Source organism: Phyllopteryx taeniolatus, chromosome 6 (assembly GCF_024500385.1).
Source record: "Phyllopteryx taeniolatus isolate TA_2022b chromosome 6, UOR_Ptae_1.2, whole genome shotgun sequence".
Classification (NCBI taxonomy): domain Eukaryota; kingdom Metazoa; phylum Chordata; class Actinopteri; order Syngnathiformes; family Syngnathidae; genus Phyllopteryx; species Phyllopteryx taeniolatus.
Genome location: NC_084507.1, coordinates 32,165,277 through 32,189,394, shown reverse-complemented (window position 1 = coordinate 32,189,394; position 24,118 = coordinate 32,165,277). Strand labels below are relative to the sequence as shown.

General features: G+C 47.1%; 3 protein-coding genes across 17 annotated transcripts in view; 1 reads left to right on the top strand and 2 right to left on the bottom strand.

Annotated features, from left to right (window-relative positions):
- heatr5a (HEAT repeat containing 5a) overlaps nucleotides 1-16,342 on the bottom strand; it is a 33,238-nt gene extending 16,896 nt beyond the window's left edge. For 5 of the 15 annotated variants that reach the window (XR_009788869.1, XR_009788870.1, XR_009788871.1 and 2 more), the window contains exons 1-15: nucleotides 11,821-12,000; nucleotides 11,210-11,384; nucleotides 10,727-10,938; nucleotides 10,539-10,647; nucleotides 8,269-8,418; nucleotides 7,589-7,760; nucleotides 6,179-6,342; nucleotides 5,824-6,073; nucleotides 5,405-5,551; nucleotides 4,051-4,301; nucleotides 3,165-3,276; nucleotides 1,947-2,099; nucleotides 996-1,095; nucleotides 796-905; nucleotides 557-726 (exon numbers count right to left, since the gene is read on the bottom strand). Coding sequence is in view for 12 of the 15 variants with exons in the window: in XM_061775842.1 (XP_061631826.1) it covers nucleotides 557-726; nucleotides 796-905; nucleotides 996-1,095; nucleotides 1,947-2,099; nucleotides 3,165-3,276; nucleotides 4,051-4,301; nucleotides 5,405-5,551; nucleotides 5,824-6,073; nucleotides 6,179-6,342; nucleotides 7,589-7,760; nucleotides 8,269-8,418; nucleotides 10,539-10,647; nucleotides 10,727-10,938; nucleotides 11,210-11,335 (2,226 nt within the window). In the remaining 3 variants the exon portion in view is untranslated. Of the gene's footprint in view, nucleotides 1-556; nucleotides 727-795; nucleotides 906-995; nucleotides 1,096-1,946; nucleotides 2,100-3,164; nucleotides 3,277-4,050; nucleotides 4,302-5,404; nucleotides 5,552-5,823; nucleotides 6,074-6,178; nucleotides 6,343-7,588; nucleotides 7,761-8,268; nucleotides 8,419-10,538; nucleotides 10,648-10,726; nucleotides 10,939-11,209; nucleotides 11,385-11,820; nucleotides 12,001-12,558; nucleotides 12,695-15,527; nucleotides 15,639-15,760 lie in introns of those variants that run through there. The other 10 variants (XM_061775833.1, XM_061775838.1, XM_061775837.1 and 7 more) reach the window with 4 other exon arrangements.
- hikeshi (heat shock protein nuclear import factor hikeshi) lies at nucleotides 12,823-13,626 on the top strand. Its single transcript, XM_061775846.1, has one exon. It carries the CDS (start codon nucleotides 12,823-12,825, stop codon nucleotides 13,423-13,425), a length of 603 nt encoding a protein of 200 aa, XP_061631830.1. The 3' UTR covers nucleotides 13,426-13,626.
- A 275-nt stretch (nucleotides 16,343-16,617) lies between the features above and the next one.
- LOC133479617 (SUN domain-containing protein 1-like) lies at nucleotides 16,618-21,540 on the bottom strand. The gene is made up of 7 exons (XM_061776826.1): nucleotides 21,348-21,540; nucleotides 19,812-19,864; nucleotides 19,572-19,722; nucleotides 18,922-19,040; nucleotides 18,681-18,854; nucleotides 18,527-18,616; nucleotides 16,618-17,458 (listed from the first exon to the last, which is right to left on the bottom strand). Exons 2-7 carry the CDS (start codon nucleotides 19,839-19,841, stop codon nucleotides 17,345-17,347), a joined length of 678 nt encoding a protein of 225 aa, XP_061632810.1. The 5' UTR covers nucleotides 19,842-19,864; nucleotides 21,348-21,540; the 3' UTR covers nucleotides 16,618-17,344.
- Nucleotides 21,541-24,118: the final 2,578 nt, after the last annotated feature.

Genomic DNA, 24,118 nt, shown 5'->3' with positions numbered 1-24,118 from the left:
GTGTCAAGTACGTTTTTCAACAGGTAGGCGTGGTAGAGGGAGGGTCTTGGCTCGTCTGAAATTCAAGCTTCTATCTAACTGTAATGCTGGACAGACGCCACTAGATGGTGGCGTTGCATCTCTTTGGATGTGAGATCAGCACAGCTTTCAAGTAGAAGACAACGATTAGGTGTAGAATCTCAGCTCGTCACGTCGATTATGAGTGAGTGAAATCGCAACACGTTGGAAGTAGGACAAGTTAGGCACCTCCCACTCCAACGCAGTATGGTAGAAACAGACGGAGTATGTATCACAGTAGGTAGTAGAAAGTGTGTGTCATGATCGTGCTGATGCAGTGAATGAAAAACGCCGTGTAAAAAATCTCGAGCCATGCCGTGAGTCAGCATCGCTCAAGGCGCGTTTCATAGTTGTACAACTTTTTTTTTTCTGGTGAAAGAACAGAGTCTCGTCTTTCTTTTGGCAGCTTCAGTTCTTTTTTTTTTGGGTCACAGAACGCAATATTGTGTGGGTCTTGAGAGATCAGTCCAAATCCTGTTACACGGCTGCTGACCCTCACCTGATCTTCAATGTATCTGTGGCCACTTTCGCAGAGGGCAGGGCCGAGGAGCGGCAGGTCGTCGCGGTGACAGAGGGAAGGCAGGAAGGCAAGCTCCGAGCACGGCTGGTTGAGGTTCTCCTGCGCCAGCAGGTCCGACACCAGCTGGTTCATCACCAAACCGAAACTCTCTGACGAGCACCAACAAGACGATTGAACAGTGAGCGGATGAGGAGAGTGCGAGAAGATGGAGGCGCTACCTTGGTAGACATGCGGCGGCAGCGTGGCGAGCAGCTCGTACACTCGCAGGCGGTAAACCGGCGTCCACGCCGCCACGCGGGAACCATACGACCCGACGAGAGCGGGAAGTCTGCGGACACCGGGAAAGAGTCAGCGCGGTTCCGGTTCCGACTCGACTCGGGTTAGCGTGGACTCGAAGGATGAGCGAAGGGCGACTGACTTTGGGAGGAGGCCGACGGCGCACGCGATGGGCGTCAGGAGGTGAGCGATGACGTCGTTCGTTAACACATCCTGACAGTCGAGCAGCAGCTTCTTCATGGCTGACCACAAATACACACGCAGCATGGCAACAACAACAACACGTACGTCTGTGTGCGTTTGAGTCAGTGTTTGCATGTCTGTTTGTGTGTATACACTGTAAAGTGGAACCTCGATTTAACAGACTAATGGGGGCGGGGCTTTTTGCGTTACAGCCGATTGTCCGTTATATTGAAGCACATTTTTTGGAGCCATATGTACCCATATTACTGTACAGTACAAAATTGTTTTGCACTTTTTTTCACGGCCTAAAACACCCAGTCCAGTACAAAGTTATTGTAAATAATTGTAAAAAAAAGCTTAAAATGTTTGAAAAGTTTTTAATTTGATCCAAACTTACCACGCTGGTGTACTTCTTGTCGTAGTGACTAGTGGCAAGTTGAGGCAGGTCGCTTCCATGAGCCGCGAGGAATTAAGTGTGCTTCCTAGTTCCAAATCTGTTGCCATATACGAATGGCTTGACAAAAAAAATGGACTGTACCAACTGTAGCACGTTCCAGACTCCAGAGACTAGTGGGTCCTAATCATCTTTAAGTTAACAGCGCAGCCGTGTATGCTCTCTCTGCGCCACCACTGGCAATGCATCGGCTGCAAATGTCACCACATTCAACATGGCCGCCATATGTCTCGTCATGTTGTGTGAGACCGAGAAATTTCTCTCCAATATATCGTGCCACAGCGACCGCAAACAACAGTGGCCAATTCTGGAACGAACAGACTTTTCAACGCCGGTTCAAGTGACAACTGGAAACTATTTTTTGGACACAGTGTTCGGCCCCGATGGTCCGTTACAGCCGATATCCGTAATATCTGGATCCGTTTAATCGAGGTTCCGCTGTATAGAAGTACTGACCAGAGAGAGCCCCGGCTCGGCCCTCCAGCGTCACCTTCCACGTAAAGTGGTCCCCTCGCCTCAGCTCCATCTCTTGCTCCCGGAGGGAAGCGGGAAACACGCAGCGCCACAGTAGGAGGAGGCGTGGGAGGTGCTGATCCACAACGGCCGGACCTGAACACGCAAAAATGTGCGCACGCACACGTAAAATATGGGGAGAGACATGTCTCAAATTTATTTGCACGTCTTTTTCAGATCCACGGATATAGTCATGGATTTGAAAAATGGCGGATATCTTTGTGAATTTGAAAAATACATGCAAATAATTTTGATGCGTCTCTCTCCCCATAGTAAAACAATTTCCATAAAAGTGCAGCGCAATCAAACAAACACCCTTCCCCAAAAATGAACCTCACCCAATTGTGATTGGAACATAAGTGCAGTGCAAATTGAAAATTAAATTGAAAGTATTTCTTGTCAATTTGACCGACCATAGAACAGTGCTTTGTTAACAACCCCCCCCCCCCCCAAATTTCAAGGATTACAAAAAAAAAAAAAAAAAAAAAAATCAAGTTTATAAAATGAGACTTGAAAATCGTAATAAAATCAAGCCAATCTCAAACTCTGTGGGCGTGTCCACAGAGTGCACTCAAATCACAGCCCGCTCAACTGTCAACTTTCAATCAAATAGCACGACTATGACCTGGACAAATGGATGCCACTTTGTCGAGCATCTTTCTTATCCCTACACATAACTATACATTTGAGTCAGAAAAAAAATGACAAAAAATCTGCTTAAAGCCTCCGGTGGTTGGAATGATATCGCGTTGTCGGTTGGGGCTTTTCCTCACGGTGACAACGAGGCGCTCTACAACAGCCATGCCAGCGCAAAGGTCCAGTCCACATTCTGCCTGTTAAGTCTGACTTTTTTGTATTTGCTCTCCTCTCCTCACTCTTCCGTCTGTCTCTGAATGATGAACGCGTACTCATAGCCAACAATGAGGCGCTCTAACACGGACGGCCATGAAGACGCATTTTCGGAGTGTAGGTGCCGGTAGCTGGTTAACGTCATGTGGCAACTGCGCTGGATAACCGTTGATGCAAACAAAGACGCAGGAAAACAGGAAAACACACGATCGCCTCAATTCAGTTCTACATACTTCTCAGTCATTGCACATTTTCTACCCCTATCAAATTAACAAATCAATAAACACAATGAATGTCAGTGAAGTGCAGTACCCAGAGTGCAGACGGACGAAATGAGCAGCCAGCCGGATTGCGTCCTCTGCAGAGCGATGCGACTGTTCTGAGAGGCCGAACGCAGCAAGTCTTCAGCGAGATCCACCACCACCTGCACACATGCGCGCCCGTGCGGGATTAGAATGGACGTGGACGATACTGACGTTACAAACTAACTTAACACTAGGACCGATATGGAGTTTTGAAGGCAGATGCTGATATTCGGCAGGAAAAAAAATTCTGATGAACAATTAATTTGTGGATTCAATCAAATTTTTTGGGGGGGGTCAAAAAAGCTATTCGGTGTTGGTTTGGTCCATCAACCTACTGTGCATGTTTTTGGAAGTTGGGAGTACCCGGAGATAACCCACACAGGTGAACCCAGGTCCACAGAAAAAAAATAAAAGGGCAAAAAAAACAGGTCAGGGACGACAATCTTAAATAATGAACGTGTTGAATATTTACGACCAAAACACTTCATTGTGTGTGGGGAACACCGACAACTTCCGAATCAGGATGCCGACAATGGTGACGCGACACAAAATGTAGCCAATCAAAGAAGCACCAAAGACTGACAAACACGGAAACGAACGTAAATGAAAACAAATACGTCTCCACCGATGTCGATTTTTTTGGGAGAAAAGTGGCTTCCCCAGACGGCAAGAAGCATTTTCCAAAGCAAGTGGTTTTTTGAAAAACATTTTTTCAAGGCTCCTGGCTCCAGCAACCTCTGAAAACACTCGCAAAACATTGGCGCGGATCCGGAAGTGTTTCGTCTTCATTTTTTTTAGATCACGAGTGATCACACAACATTTCTAGATTTAAAAAGGGCTAATATTGGCCTTTCGGTCAGGCCCAACCTGACACAACCTCGGTGGCGACCAACCGTGCCCTTGGCGTGCGGTATCCCGGGGGGGCAGTGCTGCGCCGCTGCCACCAGGGCGGCGAGGGCGGCTGCGTATCCGGCCACGGCCTCGGGGCAAGACTTGAGCGCCGCCAGACGCTCCGCGCAGCGATCCAGCAGAGGGGAGCACTGGGACGGCATCGCCGTGGCGACGCAGCGCAGGCACCAAGCGGCGGCCAGGCGGACCGAGGACGTTGGGTGGAGGAGGACCGAAACCACCACGTCCGGGAGCCCTGCGCGCCCACACACACACACACACACACAAACTTTAGATATAAGCGCTGTACAGTGGAAGTGAACTCAACTGACTTAGGCAGCGAGACAACAATTCTTCAAAAAAAGAGGCTTTAAGCCGTTTATTGCCACTCCTAGTTGACGTTTGCGGTCAAATGAAACACTCAACAGATACATACACAGAAATACACACACATCGTGAATTTAAAACAACTAAACGGCTTTGCTTTCGAGAAGACTATTTAGCTTAATGCTAACACACAATTTAAAGCGCAACAGACGGGCTACCAAAACTAGCATCAATGTCTGTTATAACTCTAAGCAACAGATATTTGTTGCAAACAATATAACAATACTCACAGCCATATATTCTTTATTCTTTAAGATCACTGCGGCTTCCTGAGGTGTTGTGACTGTTTGCCTACCGTGGATGCGCGCTATTTGCAGGGGAGAGGGACTGGGCCAGACCGCAACTGACAGCCTTTATAATTGCATTACTGCGAACATTTTTGGTTTTGTCTTTTTTAAACCCCCACATTTCTTGAACAAGCAGGGATAAACCTCCAGGAAGTGTTTTCGGTATTGATTCCCCACCCAATAAAAGAGAGATTTGAACGTAAAATTCATGTCCACTGTGTATTAGTATATACTGTCCCCCAGATGGCCAAGGCCACGCGCACAGCAGCACACACAGCAGGACGATTTCGTCTGCGTGTGTGTGTGTGTGCGTGTGTGTATGCGTGTGATTCGGTGACGAGTCTGCATATCGACAGGAAGCGGAGCGGCCGGAGGTGCGGTGCGGCCGACACAACTTGGAGCTGAAAAGGCTCAAGACTGTAGAGATGATCGTGGACTTCAGGAGGCCCCTACCCACCCTTGAGGACTTGTACCGGCATTACCAAATAACTAGCAACCCTTTACTGCTCAGTGACGTGTTTTTTTTGGGGTTTTTTTGTCAATGTCTTTCTGTCTCCAAAGTGTTCTCTGTCAATTGACCGTCTGTCGTCGTACTCGAGCGGCTCCAAATTCCTTGTGTGCTTTTTGGACATACTTGGCAAATAAAGATGATTCTGATTCTGATATACGTGTATGTGTGTGAGACCTGTGCTTCCGTCACTCAAGAGAGGGGCAGCAGTGGAGCCCAAGCCTTGGATGAGAGCTCCCAACTCCAAAAGGCAGCAGACCAACCCGTGTTGACTGGAGGTGACGTCCGCACAGCCGAACTTGCCCTCCGTCTTCCCATCAGCCACTGCACCATCGAGACACACACACACACACACACACACACACACACACACACACACGCACGCGCACGTACGCAACATTACTAGCATGCGATTTGCTTAGGAGTGTCATTATTGAATATTTTTAGAATTTATTATCCTATCGATTAATCGGATACAAATTCATTTTACATTCAAGTTTATTTATGGCAAAATGTATTTTTTTAATGACTGTTTGTTAACCTATACCACGGCACTAAAGGAGAGGGCCACGTCCCGTCCGCTGACACGTCCTCACCAAAAGCGTGTTTGTGCGTCTCCACGATGGCGCACAGGTGTCTGGCGGCGTTACCCTGCGCCTTCTCGCTGAGGAGCGAGCCAACCGTGTTCCTCAGGATGAAGGAGAGGCAGCGGCGGATGACAGCGGCGTCGCCCGCCGTGGGTGTCGCCCTCGTGTTGGACGCCAGCGCCATCGACAGCGACAGGAAGGACGCCAAGTTGGCTTCCAGCCAGGCGCCGCCCATCGTGGACACAAAGACCACGCACGCCTGCAGAGGAGGAGGAGGATTGGCCAATCCAGTCTGACGAGTCAAGCCACGTGATCGCCTCTGGGGAGGACGCAGAGGGGGACGAGGAAGAGCGCAGACAAACACCTGTGTGACGCCGAAGCGGACCTCCTTGCTCACAGAGCTGGTCCCCTTCAGCATGTCGCCGCTGGCCCGCAGGAAGCCGGCGCCGCCCCTTACGAAGCCCACGGACAACAGATCCATGACTTCCTCCAGGGCTCTGCGGCCTCGCCCGCTTGGTCTGGGGGCTGCTGGGGAGAGAAAGAGATCATCAGAAACCAGGAGGAGTCTCTGGCTGTGTTGGGAATCACTCTGCCGACAGAACGGAGTGCAGCATACAGTAGTGGCTTGAGATACGGGTTTCATTTATTTTGGTTTTCATAAGGTCAATTGTAATGAAATACTCATATGGTGATACATTTTTTTCAGCCATACCACCCAGCCCTAATTGAGCATTGAGCTCGTCTTTCTGGTGTGCGCGCATTGGCTAATCCGGTATACGCGCAACCAACTTGGTCCGCATTCGGCAAAACCGGACGAAGCGCTTGCTTCCTGTTTGGGTGAATGGCGAAGGGAGCCGTGATAAAGCACGCGTAAAAACTAAAGGTCACGATAGGTCTTCAAGAGCTAGCAAAGATGACAATAGCCCATGTTTAGGCTTGTTCGCTTTTCCATATAACACCGTTAAATAAATAAATGATATACTGTACGTGTTTAACTTTTGTCCTAAGACACCAGCCATAAATAAAACAAAACTTGAGCAAGTTCAGTTTCAAACAATCATGTCATTAAAACCGTAGCCGTGCTCATTAGCGTGGCATACACAGGAAGTCCGCTCACCTGTTTTCTGCATATCGCGGATTGTATAATTCAAGCATAAACATTCTTCTACATTCTGTGCGCGGAGACGCTCTCAGCGCCACAGTAAGCCACACTCGTTCTTCGCAGAGGATAAAGAATACATGTCCGAGTATTGCTATATTATCCGTCGACACAAGATCAACTTTACGAGTCCCAGAAAAAGGGATATTTGAAATGAAAAACGTGTTAATGCACCATGTGTTCAAATATCCATTGAATAACTAGTGAGGCTAAGTGTTAGCCCGCCAATGCCGTTTTCCATTATTTGTTACCATTCAGCTAGCACGGGTATTCTTAAGGCACAGTTGTTTGGTTGTTTGAAATACACAACGTGCAATTGACTTAGTTTTAAGTTGACTTTTCCAGTATACTTCAACTGGGAGTGGCAATCGAGAAGAATTGTTCACAAACTGCTGCTTGTCGCGAAGCCAGTTGAGTTCACTGCCACCATGCAGCGCTCATGCAGGGACTGGGAACGAGTGAATGATTCAGAACGCAGCATTCGCTTATTCCCTACTCCCTCATCCCTATAATCAAGGTTTATAGTGGACTTTTGAAGTCATCCATGTAGTGCACTATATTAAAATCCTTATACAGTGAACGGGGATGACGACTATGACTAACTCGCTGTCGTACCGCCGTTATTCCTGGGTTCCAGCGCCGCCGCCAGCAAAGTTCCCAGCAGCTTGGCGACCGACACGCGGGCGTCACGGTCGGAGCCCTCGAAGGCCCGGAAGCACAGCGTGGACGCGTTCTCCAGCTCGCTGGTCCACAGGAACGCCGCCTCGCGCTGCAACTCCAGCAGGCACTGTCGGCAGAGCGGAGTGCTGAGACCGTCGACATGCAGACGCAGACGCCGCCTTTCGTGCAGAATTGCACGTCGATGTGGCAAAATGGAGCGATAATCATAAAAACCGCTTTACACTCAAAGATTATTTTTTGTCCATTTCTAACATCTAAAGATAAGAAAAGATAAGGTGCCGAGAAAGCAGTGAGAAGGACTGGAACAAGGGAGGGTTTGTCTGCTAGTTCCAACGTTCAAGTCCCACATAAGTCATAATCGTCTTTTGTTTCGAAGTACATAAGTTTAAAGTGTTGAAAACGTGCACACTGAACAATTTAGTCCTGAAATTGCTGAGGTATAGCGTCAAACATGATCGTATTACATTTGCTAGCCCGCAAACTAACACGCTAAGGAGCGCGCTCGACCGCAGCGAGGTCATCCAAACAGACACGCTGACATATCGCAGCAACGGGCCAACCTGCTCAATGAGTCTTGTATGCACGTCTATGAGGAAGACGTCCCCGGCGCTCACCCTGGCGGCGGCGCATCGCACCGCCATGGAGCGGTCCATCAGGCAGGTCCGGGCCGCCTTGTAGACATCGCGGTGAGCCGACACGGCGCCGGCGCCTGCGCCTCGCAGCATCCTCTCCAGCGAAGCCACGATCTCGTAGCGACCTTGAGACTGACACGACACGCTTTTAGAAGTGAACATCTGCCGGACAGGTGCAATGGAAGACCCGCCCGTGAAAGTCCACGACATAAAGAAACCATACAGAACTACATTTTCATACACACTCAAAACTCTTTTAACATCTTGCTTAGCGCTTGCCTCTTCTCACTCTGACTGCCAAGAAATGGCACAGAATATCATACATTACTTTGACGGAACAAAAAGACCGTCTCACTCACAATATTCTCCAAATAAAATATTTGAGATTTTATTTGTCACTCCCAGTCGATGTTTACTGTAAAATTGAAACATTGTGTATTCAAACACCAAAGTGTTCAATCAAACCATATCATTTCGTCAAACAAGTCCACGAGCTTGATGCTATCATACAGTGGGAAACGCCATAGACTGGCTAATGGAAGTAAGCATACACTGCCGTGAAAAAGTATTGGCCCTCTTCTCCAATTCTTAGATTTTGCAAAGTTTCTCCACTTTAATGTTTAAGATCATCCAAAGAAAGGTGAATATCAGACAAATATAACCTAAGTGAACGTGAAATGCTGTTTTTAAATGGTGATTTCATTTATTAAGGGGGAAAAAAACTATTCAAAAGTTACCTGGCCCCGTGTGAAAAAGTAATTACCCCTTTGTTAAATCATGATTTCACTGTGGCAAATGACAATTCTTGGTTAATTCTCACTGATCACATCCAAGCCTGATTAGCTCCAGACCTGTTCAATCAAGAAATCGCTTTAACAGAAATCTGTCCTGACAAAATCAAGTCAGACAAGAGATCTAAAAAGCCTGCAACAAAATTCCAGAACAGTTGAGAAATAAAGTCATTGACAGCTGTCAGTCTGGAAAGGTTTACAAAAGCCATTTCTAAAGCTTTAGGATTCCTGTGAACCATAGGGAGAGCCATTATCCTCACGTGGCGAAAACATGGAACGGTGGTGAACCTTCCCAGGAGTGGCCGGCCTACAAAGATTAGCCAAAGAGAACAGCAATGACTCATCCTGGGGGCCAGAAAAGGAACTTGGGACAACTTCTTAAGAACTGCAGGCCTCCCTTGCCTCAGTTACGGTCAGTGTTCATGGGACAACAATAAGGACGAAACTGGGCAAAAATGGCATCCGTGGCAGAGCTACAAGGCCAAAACCACTGCTGATCAAAAACAACATAAAGGCTCGTCTTACTTTTGACCTTGTTGATTTGACCCTCTAAATGATTCCCAAGACTTTTGGTCGAGTATTATATGGACTGACCAGATGAAAGTTGAGCTTTTTGGAAGGTGTGTGTCTCGTTACATCTGGCGTAAATGAAGCACAGCATTTCAGAAAAAGAACATCATACCAACAGTCAAACAGTCAAGTGGTGGTGGTGGTGTGATGGTCTTGGGCCGCTTTTCAACTTCAGGACCTGGACAACTTGTGATTGATGGAACCATGAATTCTGCTCTTTAACAGAAAATCCTGAAGGGGAATGTTCAGCCATCGGTTGGTGACCTCAAGCTGAAGCGCACGGGTTCTGCAGCAGGATAACGATCGAAAGCACACCAGCAAGTCAACTTCTGAATAGCCTAATAAAACAAAATGAAGGTTTTGGAGTGGCCTAGTCAAAGTCCAGACTTGAAACCTTAAAAAGGCCGTTCATGCATTTTTGCTGAATTCAAACAATTGTGCAAGGAAGAGTGGGCCAAAATACCTTCACAGAGATGTGAAAGACTCGTTGCTTGTTCTAGAAAACGCTTGATTTCAGTTGTTGCTGCTGAGGATGGCCCAACCAGTTCTTAGGTTTAGGGGGGAATTACTTTTTCACACAGGGCCAGGTCACGTTGAACAGTTTTTTTTGTTTTTCCGTAATAAATGGAATCACCATTTAAAAACAGCATTTACATTTCACTTGCGTTACATTTGTCTGATATTTATATTATATTAAACATTAAAGTGGGGAAACTATGCAAAATTTGCCACAACACGGCACACAACTCGAAATTCGGACTTGCCCGTATGCTGTACAAACTAATATAAGTACGGTCGCTTTAAAATCTGCAATGTAGCGCGGGTTCACTGTATTTATTTTAAGTGCTCTCGGTATTACAGTGTTTAAGTGCTTCTTTCCAAAACACCAACCTCGGCGTGCTTCAGGGCTTTCAGCAGGTTGGCCAACGTGTCCTTGAAGAGACCGCCCAGCATCCCGCCCAGCTGCTCGAACATGGCACCAAGACACGCTACGGCGGCCCTAACGCAAAGCCACACACACGGTCTCAAGACAGCGTCTGGAGTAAACCTGTCTGCCGTTTTGTGGCGGCGTGGCTCACAGTCTGTTGGGGAGACACGACGGCGAGTCGTCCTTGACGCGGATGATGTCATTGCACCGCTCCACCAGTAAGCTGGAAGGGACGGGGTCGCCAAGGCGAAACAACAGCGCCAAGCAGTGGCCCAGCAGCCTGCGGGCGGGCGGGCCGGGCGAGCCCACCAGAACGCCCGAGAGCTGGTCCACGAGGCGGCGCTGGTTCTGTTTGATGACGGCCTTCGGTAGAGGAGAGATGACATCCGACGATTATTCAGATCAAAATTTATTTCCTGTTATTAAACAATACCAACACAAAACCCGCTTGAGGTGCAGGTATTTATTTTTTTGTCCACTCGGGGTGGCCATCCTCACATTCTCTACTGTAGTATGTGTGACTTTGAATGTGTGCGGCTTCGGAAGGCGGGGCCTGGCCTGGTGATACGATGTGGGAGTTGGCAAATGAGAGTGTAGAGTTTCGCTCCGACTTGTTTTCGCATTTTGCACTCACCCTGTCGCTGGAAGGGAGGCGCTTCTTCAGGCGGCTGAGCCAATCAAAGATGAACTCGGCTCGCTGATGTTCACTCAGCTGACTGCATGCATCCTCATTTAGCAAGAGACTGTGGACGCTCGCCATTTTCTTTTCTTCTTCTTAGGAATCAGCAACTCACAGCCAATCACGTTGCCTACATTTCCCACAATGCAACGCACACGATTTGATGTTAACAACTTTACTTCTTTAACAGCTTGTTAGTATCAACGTTTCGTGTTGCGCAGTTAATTCGACTCCACCGGCAACATGGTTAAAGTCATTCTTTCTTGACACAATAGTTCATTATTTTAAAATGAAGCAAACACCTCATGAAGTCCATTCATTAAAAACATCGATTCTTTCATGACAGATTAACATCAAAATAGTAGCACAAACAAGTCATTAAACCTTTTCTAAACTGTGCCAGTCCTGGACATAACAAGACAACGACTTACTGCACAGAACTTGGGGACTTTTACGAACTTATGCCTTGACAAGAGCAACTCGCGTCAGTTAGCATCGAGCGGCTAACAAGTCGAGCTAAAGTCCAAAAGCTGACACACACGGAACAAAAAATGACGTGCAATTACCTGCGAGTCGCAATAAAACAATCCCCACAGGAGGACGTTGATGGTACACAAACGGTCGAAAAGAACAATTTCGCTTATTTACAATTGTTTTGACGTTGTAGTTGGTTTAAAGAGCAGCAGTTGTAGCAGGACCTGGAACACCGTGAACTTCCGGCGGCTTTTCGCCCCTTCAAAATAAAAGCATCATCAGCTTGTCGTAAAGGCCCCATAAAAATACAATAACACAGAACTACTAATACATATTATTTGACGTTACTTGCTGGACTTGTTTGGAATGTATATATAGCATTTGCTGAAAATATTACAAGTCACTTTTATTGCATTTCGTTCCTTTTATTTTGTTAAAAGAAGTGACAACAGCGCATATAAACGACCGAATAAATTAAAATAACGATTTTGCTTCAGTACTTACATCATATCTTATATCCAATTAAGTCATAAAAACAAACCTCAAACCTGAAAAGGGAAAATACTACTTGAGTTTTTTTTATGCATGTTTCTGAATAAACCGTATTCAGCACATTAAAATGGCTGTTTCATATGCATTCAAATAATTTAGAAAGTTAAACTTGTACAAATATATAGCTTTTAGAGCCTTTACTAGTCATAAGTTTGATGTTGGCAACAGTGTCATCGTGAAAGTGTGTTAAAGTAGGTTTTCAGATGTCCATATTTACATTTATAAATACAATATTTTGCCCTTATTATTATCATATTAATGATGACAAAATACATCACATTTATTTTCCCAGGGCGTGTAATCGATAGCCGAGCACAAGCGACAGTCAGCAACCTGGAGAGCTTCTGGAACTCTCCACCGTCGTTTATCGGTTGTGTGGCAGTCCAGCGAGCTAGCAGTCCTGAGTCCATGCGGAGCGGACGGCGGCTAGCTGTTAGCAGCTAATAATGCTAGACCCGTAGCTGAGCTACTATAGCAGGAACTCAAGCGGTATCTGACGTTAGCGGCTAAGCTAAGGCGGGGCACCGGGCAAGCGGCTCGCCATGTTCGGCTGCTTGGTGGCCGGCCGCCTGGTGCAGACCGATGCGGTCCAGGTGGCCCCTGACAAATTCGTCTTCACCCTCTCGGAATACGAGAGCGTCAACCATGTGGTGGTGTTCATGCTGGGCACCGTGCCGTTCCCCGCCGGCATGGGCGGCGCGGTCTACTTCTCCTTCCCGGACCCGGAGAGCGGCGGGCCGGTGTGGCAGCTGCTCGGCTTCATCGCCAACGACAAGCCGAGCGCCATCTTCAAGATCTCGGGCTTGAAGGCGGGCCAGGCCGGGGGGGCGCACCCCTTCGGCACCGTGGCCTCGGCCGCTCCGTCCGTGGCGCAGGTCGGCGTGTCGGTGGAGCCGCTGGAGCAGCTGGCCCAGCAGACGCCGGTGTCGGGGGCGGCGGCGTCCACCGCGGACACGCTGCGGCTGTTCACGCAGAAGATGTTGGACAGTTTGTACAACTTCGCGTCGTCGTTCGCCGTGACGCAGGCGCAGATGACGCCCAACCCCAGCGAGACCTTCGTGCCGTCCAGCTGCATCCTCAAGTGGTACGACAACTTCCAGAGGCGCATGAACCAGAACCCCAACTTTTGGAAGAACTCAACTTGAACACATCACCAGCAAAATCGCTTGACGTATTTTCACACCCAATGTATTCGACCTAATGTGCCAAAAGGAGACGGACGGACGAGTTCGGCGAGAGTTCGACTCTCTACGTGTGTCAAATCCAAAGTCAATGCTGAATCATGGAATTCCTTTTCCAAATATATTTGGGCCCAAGCACACTGTGCGAACGCCCTCTTGAACTTCCTTTGTTGTTGTTTTTTCCCTCAGGCTAAATAAATCCATTATCATAGCTTGCCCCTTTCTCACGAAATTGACCATTTTTCTCCATTCATCCTAACTCTTAAGTACGCTCAATTTATTTGGAAAAATTCAGCCCGAGAAGCCAGCCTGACATGAGTTGACTGACAAAAAAAGTCTCAAGAATCCATCCCCGAAAAGACCCCGGAAGTCTGAAGGGCCCATTTTCAGATTGCCAGGGTTTCTTCAAAAGCAAACTTGTCACTTTTGTCCCGATTGCTAGCAGACTTGTACAGTGGCACGAAGCAAAAGGCTGCGCTGCATTGCGGGAGTTGGCGGCCATTTAGGGCTAGCGGTGACCCCAGCGGGGTCGGCGCCGAGAGCGTCCGACGGGCAGACATTTGGTTGGCGTGGGGGCGCACGTTTATAACTCTCCAAAAAGGCGCATGCACACACAAAATAAGTTAGCCACAGCGCACAAGTCAGAGCCAACATTGAAACGGGTTTACAGTAAACCCCCGCTATATTGTAAATCATGCTTTATGGTCCTTCCTGCTATTTTGAGGTTTTTTTTTTTTAATTAATATTATTCTTCTCCTTTGTGCTTGTCCCGTCACGGGCCGCCACTGCGCGCCATCCTTTTCCACGTAAGCCTGTAAGTCTCCTGCATCCTCCTCTCCAACACCGACTGCCCTCATGTCTTCCCTCACGACATCCATCAACCTTCTCTTTGCTCTTCCTCTCGCTCTCTTGCCCGGCAGCTCCATCCTCATCATCATCCTTCTACCAATATACTCACTCTCTCTCCTCGGGACGTGTCCAAACCACCGGAGTCTGCTCTCTCTAACTTTTGTCTCCAAAACATCGAACCTCGGCTCCGAGAGCGAACCTCGACATCTTCATTTCCGCCACCTCCAGCTCTGCTTCCTGTTGTCTCTTCAGTGCCACTGTCTCTCATGCGTCCATCATGGCTGGCCTCACCACTGTTTTATGAACTTTGCCCTTCATCCTAGCAGAGACTCTTCTGTCACATAACACACCCGACACCTTCCTCCACCCGTTCCAACCTGCTTGGACCTGTTTCTTCACTTCCTGACCACACTCACCATTGCTCTGGACGGTTGACCCCAAGTATTTCAAGTCCTCCACCCTCGGTATCTCTTCTCCCTGTAGCCTCACTCTTCCCCCTCCACCCCTCTCATTCATGCACGTATATTCTGCCTTACTTCGGCTAATCTTCATTCCTCTGCTTTCCAGTGCATGCCTCCATCTTTCTAACTGTTCCTCCACCTGCAGATCACAATGTCATCTGCAAACATCATGGTCCACGGGGATTCCAGTCTAACCTCACCTGTCATCCTATCCATCACCACTGCAAACAGGAAGGGGCTCAGGGTTGATCCCTGATGCAGTCCCACCTCACTCGCACGCGCACACTAGTGATGGTATGATGACACCTCAAGGAGTGTATTGACACACTACACCAACTGTGTCAGCACTGTATTGACACTGTGTTGGTCACTCAACAGTGACCCCTGCAGTAGTTCTAAAATAATTGCAGGTAAACAAAATGAAAATAAAATGGACAAGCTTACATGCAGCAAACCCAACATCAGCCTGTCAAATCATATTTAATCGCTAATCCTTTACTTAAAATATGATCTCATGATTGTATAATTTCATTTGCTGAATTTGTTTGCTGATTTTTTTTTTACGAGAAGAGTTTCAAATTTGCTTCAAGCCTCAGCCTCATCCACTGCTCGCTTGTTAGGAACTGCACGCCAAAAGCAAATATTTTGTTCAAAGCTTATTAAAGGACTGTCATTTTTTACAAACAATATATCGCCTTTTGTGTGCAAGAAACTATTAGTGAAAATTCAAATTTTTGGGTGAGAATTTCAACATACCTGGGGTACTCACACGAGTATCTGCCAATTGTTCATTGGCACGCCGATCGGGTTCAATAATGCCTCGGCATCGATGAAGTGCTCTCATTGGGTCTGTGGCGCTCACTTCACCTACAACAAAATCTAAAGTTCATTTATCTGAAAACAATTCAAACCTCTTACCAGAAAAGAGTACAAACATATTTCGTGAAAAGAGTAACAGTAAACAATACTCAACGGAGACAAAGATTGACCTTATTTGGCGTCAAAAGATCCAAATGATTCCAGACGGGGAAAAGTTCTTGGAAGGATCCATGAAGTCAGTGGAACAAGGCGAGGCCAAGCAAAAGTCCAAAATCCAACAAATCCGCCACATGTCGACAGTTTGTTTCCTGAGCAACACAATTTGGCGCGGCACATCCAAACGACACACTCCCTGTATCGGTCACGTGATTTCTTTTTCTCTTAACGCCATACACGCGCCAATACGGGCTTTCACTCTTGTGCGCTCGGCACCGGCGTTGTCCGTCCCGTCGCTAGCGCACACACGCATTCAACATGAGGCGTTGGAGAGCAAAAGTTCACCGGGGTCAATTATTCTTAGCTTTAGCAGTGTTGAGCGGGCGTAGCGGGCATTTCGAAGCACACAATGATCAAAATGAGGTCAATAAAACGCCGTTGCGCGGCTGCAACGGATTCCTTGCGTTTCCGTTCATTCCGGCGGGAAAAACGTTAGCTCGGTTTGCAAACGTTTCGGTCCAGAACAAATGGAAATTGGTAACCTGAGGTTCTGCCGGACGGATGAATGTCCCCAAATTGCAAAATATTTGAGTTTCACGACCGCCGGGTCGTACGCGGACGGACAAAGCGATTGGGGAATTTCGCTAAACGAGTTTAGCTCCTATCCGGCGGACGCCCGCTATTGGCCGCCAATAACTGACGTCTGTTATTGAAAAAAACAAATTATTGAATAAGACAGGTATATATATATATATATATATATATATATATATATATATATATATATATATATATATATACCTGTCTTATTCAATAATTATTTATATATATATATATATATATATAAATATATATATATATACCACCGATAGGTGTTTCACACTAAAAATGGGGGTCGTGCCCCCCCTTTAATTCATTGTTGTTGTAATCCACCAATAGGTGAATCTACTGGTTTCAAAGCACAAACATGCTACATTTGCTAATTGGGGTCAAGCGCGACGTCTCGAATTTGGAGGATTTGAAGGAAACCACTGACAATCACCATGGGACTGTCTTTATTACACATGAAATATAATATTACGCCTGTCGTGATCGTGAGCAGTCCCACTTTATGACCGAGGTTAAAAAAAACTATGTACGACTACAATAATATAAACGTGCGAATACACAGTATTGCACGCGTTGTGTGTAAAGTGCAGCAGCGTTGGTGGCGGCCTGAACCGAACATCATCATCATCATCATCATCATCAGCATCAGCATCATCATCAGCATCATCATCATCATCATCACCATCATCATCATCAGCAGCAGCAGCAGCAGCAGCACCATCAGCATCAGCATCAGCATCAGCATCATCATCATCATCATCATCATCATCATCAGCATCATCATCATCATCATCATCATCATCAGCAGCAGCATCATCATCATCATCAGCATCATCAGCAGCAGCAGCAAAGCATCATTGGGACTTTTGAAAGTGCTTGTAGTGCATCGCGGGAAGCGTCGTGTCTTTGTGTGTGTGTGTGTGTGTGCGCGCACTCGTGCGTCCACGGCTGCGTCGTGTGTCCACAGCGTGTGCGTGCGCGCGCGCGCCTCAGGACGCCAAGCGGCCGTGCACCTTGAAGCTGTACACGCACGTGTAGGTGGCGTCGCCCCAGTTGCTGTGCACGCTCAGCGTCACGTGCGTCACTGCCGCATCCGATTGCTCCTGAACACAACAGCAAGTCAAGCGACGTCATCGTTCGACCGGCTTGTCATACTTTCAAATCAATACATTACGAAAAGACATTTCATTCTTTTTAATACCGTTGTCATACTTTTCATATTTTGTCATACGTTTTTCAAACTTTTTCAAAAACTTCCAAATCCTTTTTTGGAAAACTCAAATTATGTCAGATGTTTTTCATACTTTTGGTATAACTTTTGCTACTTTTCATATTTTACCTACTTATTCCTGATTTAAAAAAAATGCTTTTTCATATTTTTTAAATACATATTTTTACCTTAGGTATTTATTTAGTAATACATTTTTTTCACACTGCATACATTTGTCATCCTTTTAATAAGTTTTCACATTTATTATCATCTTTCGTCTTAACCTTTCTTGTACTTTTTAAATACTTTTTCATACTTTTCTTATTTTTGTCATACTTTATCATACTTTTAAAAAAATACTACGAATAATAATACTATACCAACTTTACCAGCATTTACATACATACCTTTTCACATTTAAAAAAAAACATTTTTTTAATTTACTTTTTCAACTTTTACATTTACACCCATAAGTTTTTCATATTTTTACTTTTAGGATACTTTTTTATACTTTCCTTACATTGGCATACTTTTTCATGTTTTCAGTCATTTTTCCATAGTTTACAACAAGTTAGCATCCCTTGATCATACTTTTTTCTTTCATACTTTTTTTTAATACTTCTTCATTTTTTTCAGACTATTTTTAAATACTTTTTTTCCGACTTTTATCACTCTTTTGCAATTCCTACTTTTTGTCTTACTATTTTCAAAAATACTTGATGATACTTTTATCATACGTTTTTTTCAAACTCTTTCCGACTTTTTTCATACCAGATTGATCCCGTTTTTGTCATATTCCTGAGGACTTTTTTTTTTATTTTTTTTTATTATTTTATTTTTTTTCTACGGCTCATATTTGAGAATGGAATATTTTCTGTGGCAGTTGACGCAAGTTAACGTCGGCAAAAGCGCCCGGGCCGTGCGTGCGTGCGTGCGTGCGTGCGTTGGCGACTCGACTCACAGATATGTAGAAGTTCTGGAACATGGGTCCGTTCTGGTTGTACTTGAAGGTTCCGAGTTTGATTCCGGGAGCTTCCTGCGACTCCATCCCCTAGAGGGCGACACCGGACGTCAGCCTCCACGTGGAAAACGCGAGCGGGGGCTGTCGGACTCACGTAGACGGAGAAATCTTTGGGCGCGTGCGGAATCTCGCCGGTGGGCGAGATGCTCTTGGACACGTGTCCCAGCGTGACACTCTTGACGACCACCGGGTGCGAGAGGACGACGGTCAGGTTGCCCCGCTGGCCCGCGAACGCCCAGCAGTTACCCGGATTCAGCTCCGACTTGCCCTGCGACGGGAGCGGCGTCGGCGCGTCAAGGAGCGGGCGCAGGCGTGAACGTGCGCGCGTTCGTTACCTCGATGACCACGTGCGACTGCACGGCCTTCTGGAAGCCCCACTCCAGGCCAAGGATGGCGACGCGAGCGGTCTTCAGCTTGTAGGGCGGCGACGTGGCGCTGCACAGCACGCTGGCGCCTGCCGACGCAAAGAAAAAAAAAACCCACCCTCAACAACACGGATGCCGCTGCGGCTTCACGCATTTAGATAAGCGGGCATGTCATACTTTTGTCACACGCTGTGCTCGGGAGTAACAGAGTACATGTCATTATGAGATCATATGTAATAATTGTAATCCATTACATTACCGGGAGAAAATGTGTAATTACAATGATGATTGTCGATGATTACAATTTGAAAAATATCCGCTTTCGAAGGAGGAAGTGATATGATTGTGTTTTGTACTAAAATCGTCATCCTGGGAATTTCCATTCGCAACAAGTTTTCTCCCAGTGAGTGAATTTTCTCATCAAATTGCGCAATCTCCTCCCACGGAATTCGTTACTCCCCCAAATCGCACGTCGTGCGTTCGTTTGTTGAATGTCTGCCACGTTTGTTTGTCTTACGTTCGGCCCAGCGCTTCGTTCACAGCTGTGGCGGCTTCGCATATTCGGATAATGAGAAGCGTTGGCATAATGAGATGATCGTTAGACTCATTGCGGTCCTCACCCGCTGACTCGAGGGCGTAGTTGGGAACGGTGGCCCAAAGTGGCGCTTTGCCGTCTCTGCGCATCATCTCTTCGTAGCTGTTGAGGCGTGCCTTCAACTCGTTGTACTTGGCGTAGAATTCCTCCAACAGCTCGTTGCCGCGGCCGGAAATCTGCCGGGGCAGCGGGGTCGTTAGAGGGGGTGGCGCGATACGATAGAGGGGCGGCCGGTGAGCGTGCCAAAACAGGAAGCGGGTCGTACCATGTTGGAGGGAGCGCCGCCGCCCTTCATCTGGCGAATGAACGGCTCGCACACTGAAAACAGGAAGTCGAACGCGCGTCACGCCTTCGACATACGTAGACAGATTGCGCGTTGATGTTGACGCCGTACTGGATGTGGAAAAGAGGATTGCCATCGCTCACGACTACGTCATTCTCCCTGGACTAGACAAACATCTCTCTAGCCTGGACTACAACCTTATCTCAGTACTAGAACCTCATCTCTGGACTACAAACAGTTCTTGGGACTAGAACCTTATCTTACTACTAGAACCAATTCTTAGGACGAGAACCTCATCTCTGGACTACAACCATTTCTTGGGAATAGAACCTTATCTCAGTACTAGAACCAATTCTTGGGACTAGAACCTCATCTCTGGACTACAAACAGTTCTTGGGACTAGAACCTTATCTCAGTACTAGAACCTCATCTCTGGACTACAAACAGTTCTTGGGACTAGAACCTTATCTTACTACTAGAACCAATTCTTAGGACTAGAACCTCATCTCTGGACTACAACCAGTTCTTGGGACTAGAACCTTATCTCAGTACTAGAACCAATTTTTGGGACTAGAACCTCATCTCTGGACTACAACCAGTTATTGGGACTAGAACCTTATCTCAGTACTAGAACCTCATCTCTGGACTACAAACAGTTCTTGGGACTAGACAAACATCTCTCTAGCCTGGACTAGAACCTTATCTCAGTACTAGAACCTCATCTCTGGACTACAAACAGTTCTTGGGACTAGAACCTTATCTTACTAAGGTTTTTGTTTTTTACTAAGACATTTTGTCAATGTCTTTATGTCTCCAAAGTGTTCTGTAAATTGACTGTCTGTTGTACTAGAGCGGCTCCAACTACCGGAGACAAATTCCTTGTGTTTTGGACATACTTGGCAAATAAAGATGATTCTGATTCTGATTCTGATTCTGATACTACTAGAACCAATTCTTAGGACTAGAACCTCATCTCTGGACTACAACCATTTCTTGGGACTAGAACCTTATCTCAGTACTAGAACCAATTCTTGGGACTAGAACCTCATCTCTGGACTACAACCATTTCTTGGGACTGGAACCTTATCTCAGTACTAGAACCAATTCTTGAGACTAGAACCTCATCTCTGGACTACAACCAGTTCTTGGGAATAGAACTTTGGCTTTGGAGTACAACCATTTCTCCAGACGCCAACTTTCACATTGGACTAAAACTTTCAGTCTGAACTATAACCTTTTTTTGGATGAGCTTTATCTTGTGACTAGAAGCTTTTACACTGATGTTGACGCCATATTGGATGTGGAAAAGGGGCTTAGCATCTTCTCGCAGGACTCGATCATTCTCCTTGGACTAGATCTTTCTGGACTACAACCTTCTTCCAGGACAATAACTTTTATCTTGTGACTAGAAGCTCATCGCTGGACTACAACCATTTCTCAGGACTAAAACCTTCACATTGGACTAGAAACTTGTCTCTTCAGACGAGAACCTTCTCTTGGGCAATTGTGTATACTCACAGATCCAGAGTACGGGGATGCAAATGGGGATGAGGTAATATCGTGCCAAACGCAGCACTCCGCTTCCTCTGCGCGCCGGTCTGACGTCTCCAACGGGACCGTCCGACAGCGGGACGTCGTCCTTGACGTCGTCCGTGGTGACCCTGCGGAGGCGCTGCTGAGTGCGACTCCGAGTCCACAGCTTCCTGTGAGGACCAGGTGAGCGGCGGCGTAGATAGCACATGCGTACATAGACACCGCCTCCATCGCTGTGATATGTGAGTGCGTCTGCCATATTGGATGTGGCAGATCTGCCCCATAAAATCATGCAATTAATGGATTTAGGAAACAGAACAACCAAAAAGAGTTTATTTCATTTTTCATCTGGTTCTTTTAAACGTGAAAAGCCCTACCTGCAGAAACTGGAGCGGCAACCGCTGTAGAAGTGTTTCAATCTCGATTGAAGACTTATTTTTATAATTCATACTATACTTTGTACTTCAACTACACGAAGGCCTGTTTCACCGCCACTTCTCCTCTCTCTTGCCCCCCCCCCCCCCCTCGCTATGTGGCGACGACTGAATCTGACGCTCTTGCTCTAAGGGTTCTGCGTCGACCGGGACAAGATCCGGAGTGGACCGCTTCCCCGGAGGCATCGACTGACCGGGTCAGGAAGAACCACTTTCCCGAAGGAGTCTACCTGCGGCGCTTCATCTCACGATATGGACTCTTATGCTGTCTTAACAAACGTTATAAAGGAACCGTGCTACAATACGAGATAAATGCTGCCCACTCAGCATCCACTGCGGGGGATCCTCAAGTTGCGCTCTCTTCTCGAGGGGTCAGGGGATGCCGGTGATCTTTTTTCTTTAAAAAAACCTGCGAGACTCTTTTTGTGATGAAGGGCTATCCAAATCAACTCGACTTGAAGTCAGAAAATTCTATTCACAAAATCACATTACAATGCCAAAATACAATCAAAAGTCATTGAGCACTCTTCTTGTCGTAATTTTCTCTCGGGATCTTTGCCCATCGCTCCCCTTTGCCACATCCAATATGGCGGCGACAACGCCGCTCAACATGTGGTCTGCGTCTGTATGTATGTCTCTGTCCGCCAACATGAACACACCTGCTTACCTGTACGGCGTCTCCTTGTACGAGATGACGGGCTGACCGTCACTGCTGTAGTAGCCCGACGACTCCAGGCGTGAACTCTTTCTTATCATGGCTGCCGGACAGCGGGCACAAACGGGACACGAGGGTTACGCCAATTGAGAAGGAGGGACCGCCCCTAACGGGTGTGCACTCTCACTGGCCTCTTTCACACCCGCTTCCCGGAAAACTGAACGGTGCGTAACGGGTAGAACCGTAGATTTAAGAAATGGAAGCACAACTCGCACAGCCGTTGCGGCTTCACCTTTTCAGATGATTCCACGCATAGCGACGACGGTGACAATTGCATACAACACAAAGGGGGAATAGTCAGGAGATAGTGGGAAGCCAGCGTGCGGACCGAGCCGTCAGACCGGCATGGCCGCTTTAGAGCGAGTGCCCCGTTGTCGGCCGTGAGTGCACGCACGTCACAACGATAAAGGCGGGATTGCCAGGTAGGGGGATTGTATTTGTTTTTCCCAAGTCCGACTTGACGGCCAGCTCGCGGCCGGCTGCTTCAGAGCGCCTCGTTGTCACGGGATGGAAAGAGGAGGAGTTGAAGGCCTTGAGTAGCGTAATGGCAATATGTGTCGCGCCGGTGGAAGAATTGACAATTAAATCTTTACACAACATCCTGTACATTTGACACTTTTCAAATCATACTCGCATCGATGTTACTCATGAGCAACACTCATCTGGAATTGTGTTTTGGAATTCCTGAATCTCGATTTGAAGGTTTTTACACTTTACACTTTCATCAAAACACGGCGCAACGTAAGCATAAATGTGAGCACACGTCAACAAAGTACCGCTTACATGAACACGCACACCCACCAATTAGAAGAATTAGCATCCTGATGACTGCAATGCATTCTGGGAACATGTTTTAGTTTTTTTACAGCCACTGGATTATTTGTGTTTTAGAACAACTATCTGTAAATTCTACGGAGAATAGATTCTCTTGATTTCTAATGTAAAAACGGCACGTGGAACTCGTCATGAATCCGAGATTACTGTGTGGTGAACACCGTTTCAGTGTTTTTCTACTTTGTCATGATTTGACAGCGTTTTGTTGTCAATTTTTGGAGCCTTGACAACAATTTCAAAAATGTTCACCGACAGCTTGGTGCTGGTCCATGGACAATTTAGCTCAATAGTAGGAAATGGAATCAATGTTCAGTTTGCCATAGTGTAAACGCCAGCTGTGAGGTCATCCGTGACGCCCCGCCCCGCAGCTCAACGTGCCAATCAAACCTTGAGAAAGTTCCGCAGGTTTTTGCAAAGTGTGCGTTCTTTCGACTCCCAGTTCGACTTGATTTGTGAGGTTTCGTCGCGTTGTGAACTTACTCAACCGGGAGGGGGCGCCATTTTGTGCCTGCCGGTCGCTCGCTCGGGAGGAAGAAGCTCGTCGGCGTCGTGGTGGACTACAAAGGCCGCCGGCGCCGACGCCGCCTCACCTGCCGCGCGTCGATGACGTCACGACGCGTCACCGCCAGTTGGCAGCCCTGTGGCGCGCGACGTCATCTCTTTGGCTCAAGGCGCGCGGCCGTTTCCATGGCGACCGAGCCACTCGGCCATCATATGTCAGCGAGCGGACACTGTGGAATCTGTTTGTTTGTTTGTTTGAAATTCCATCACCG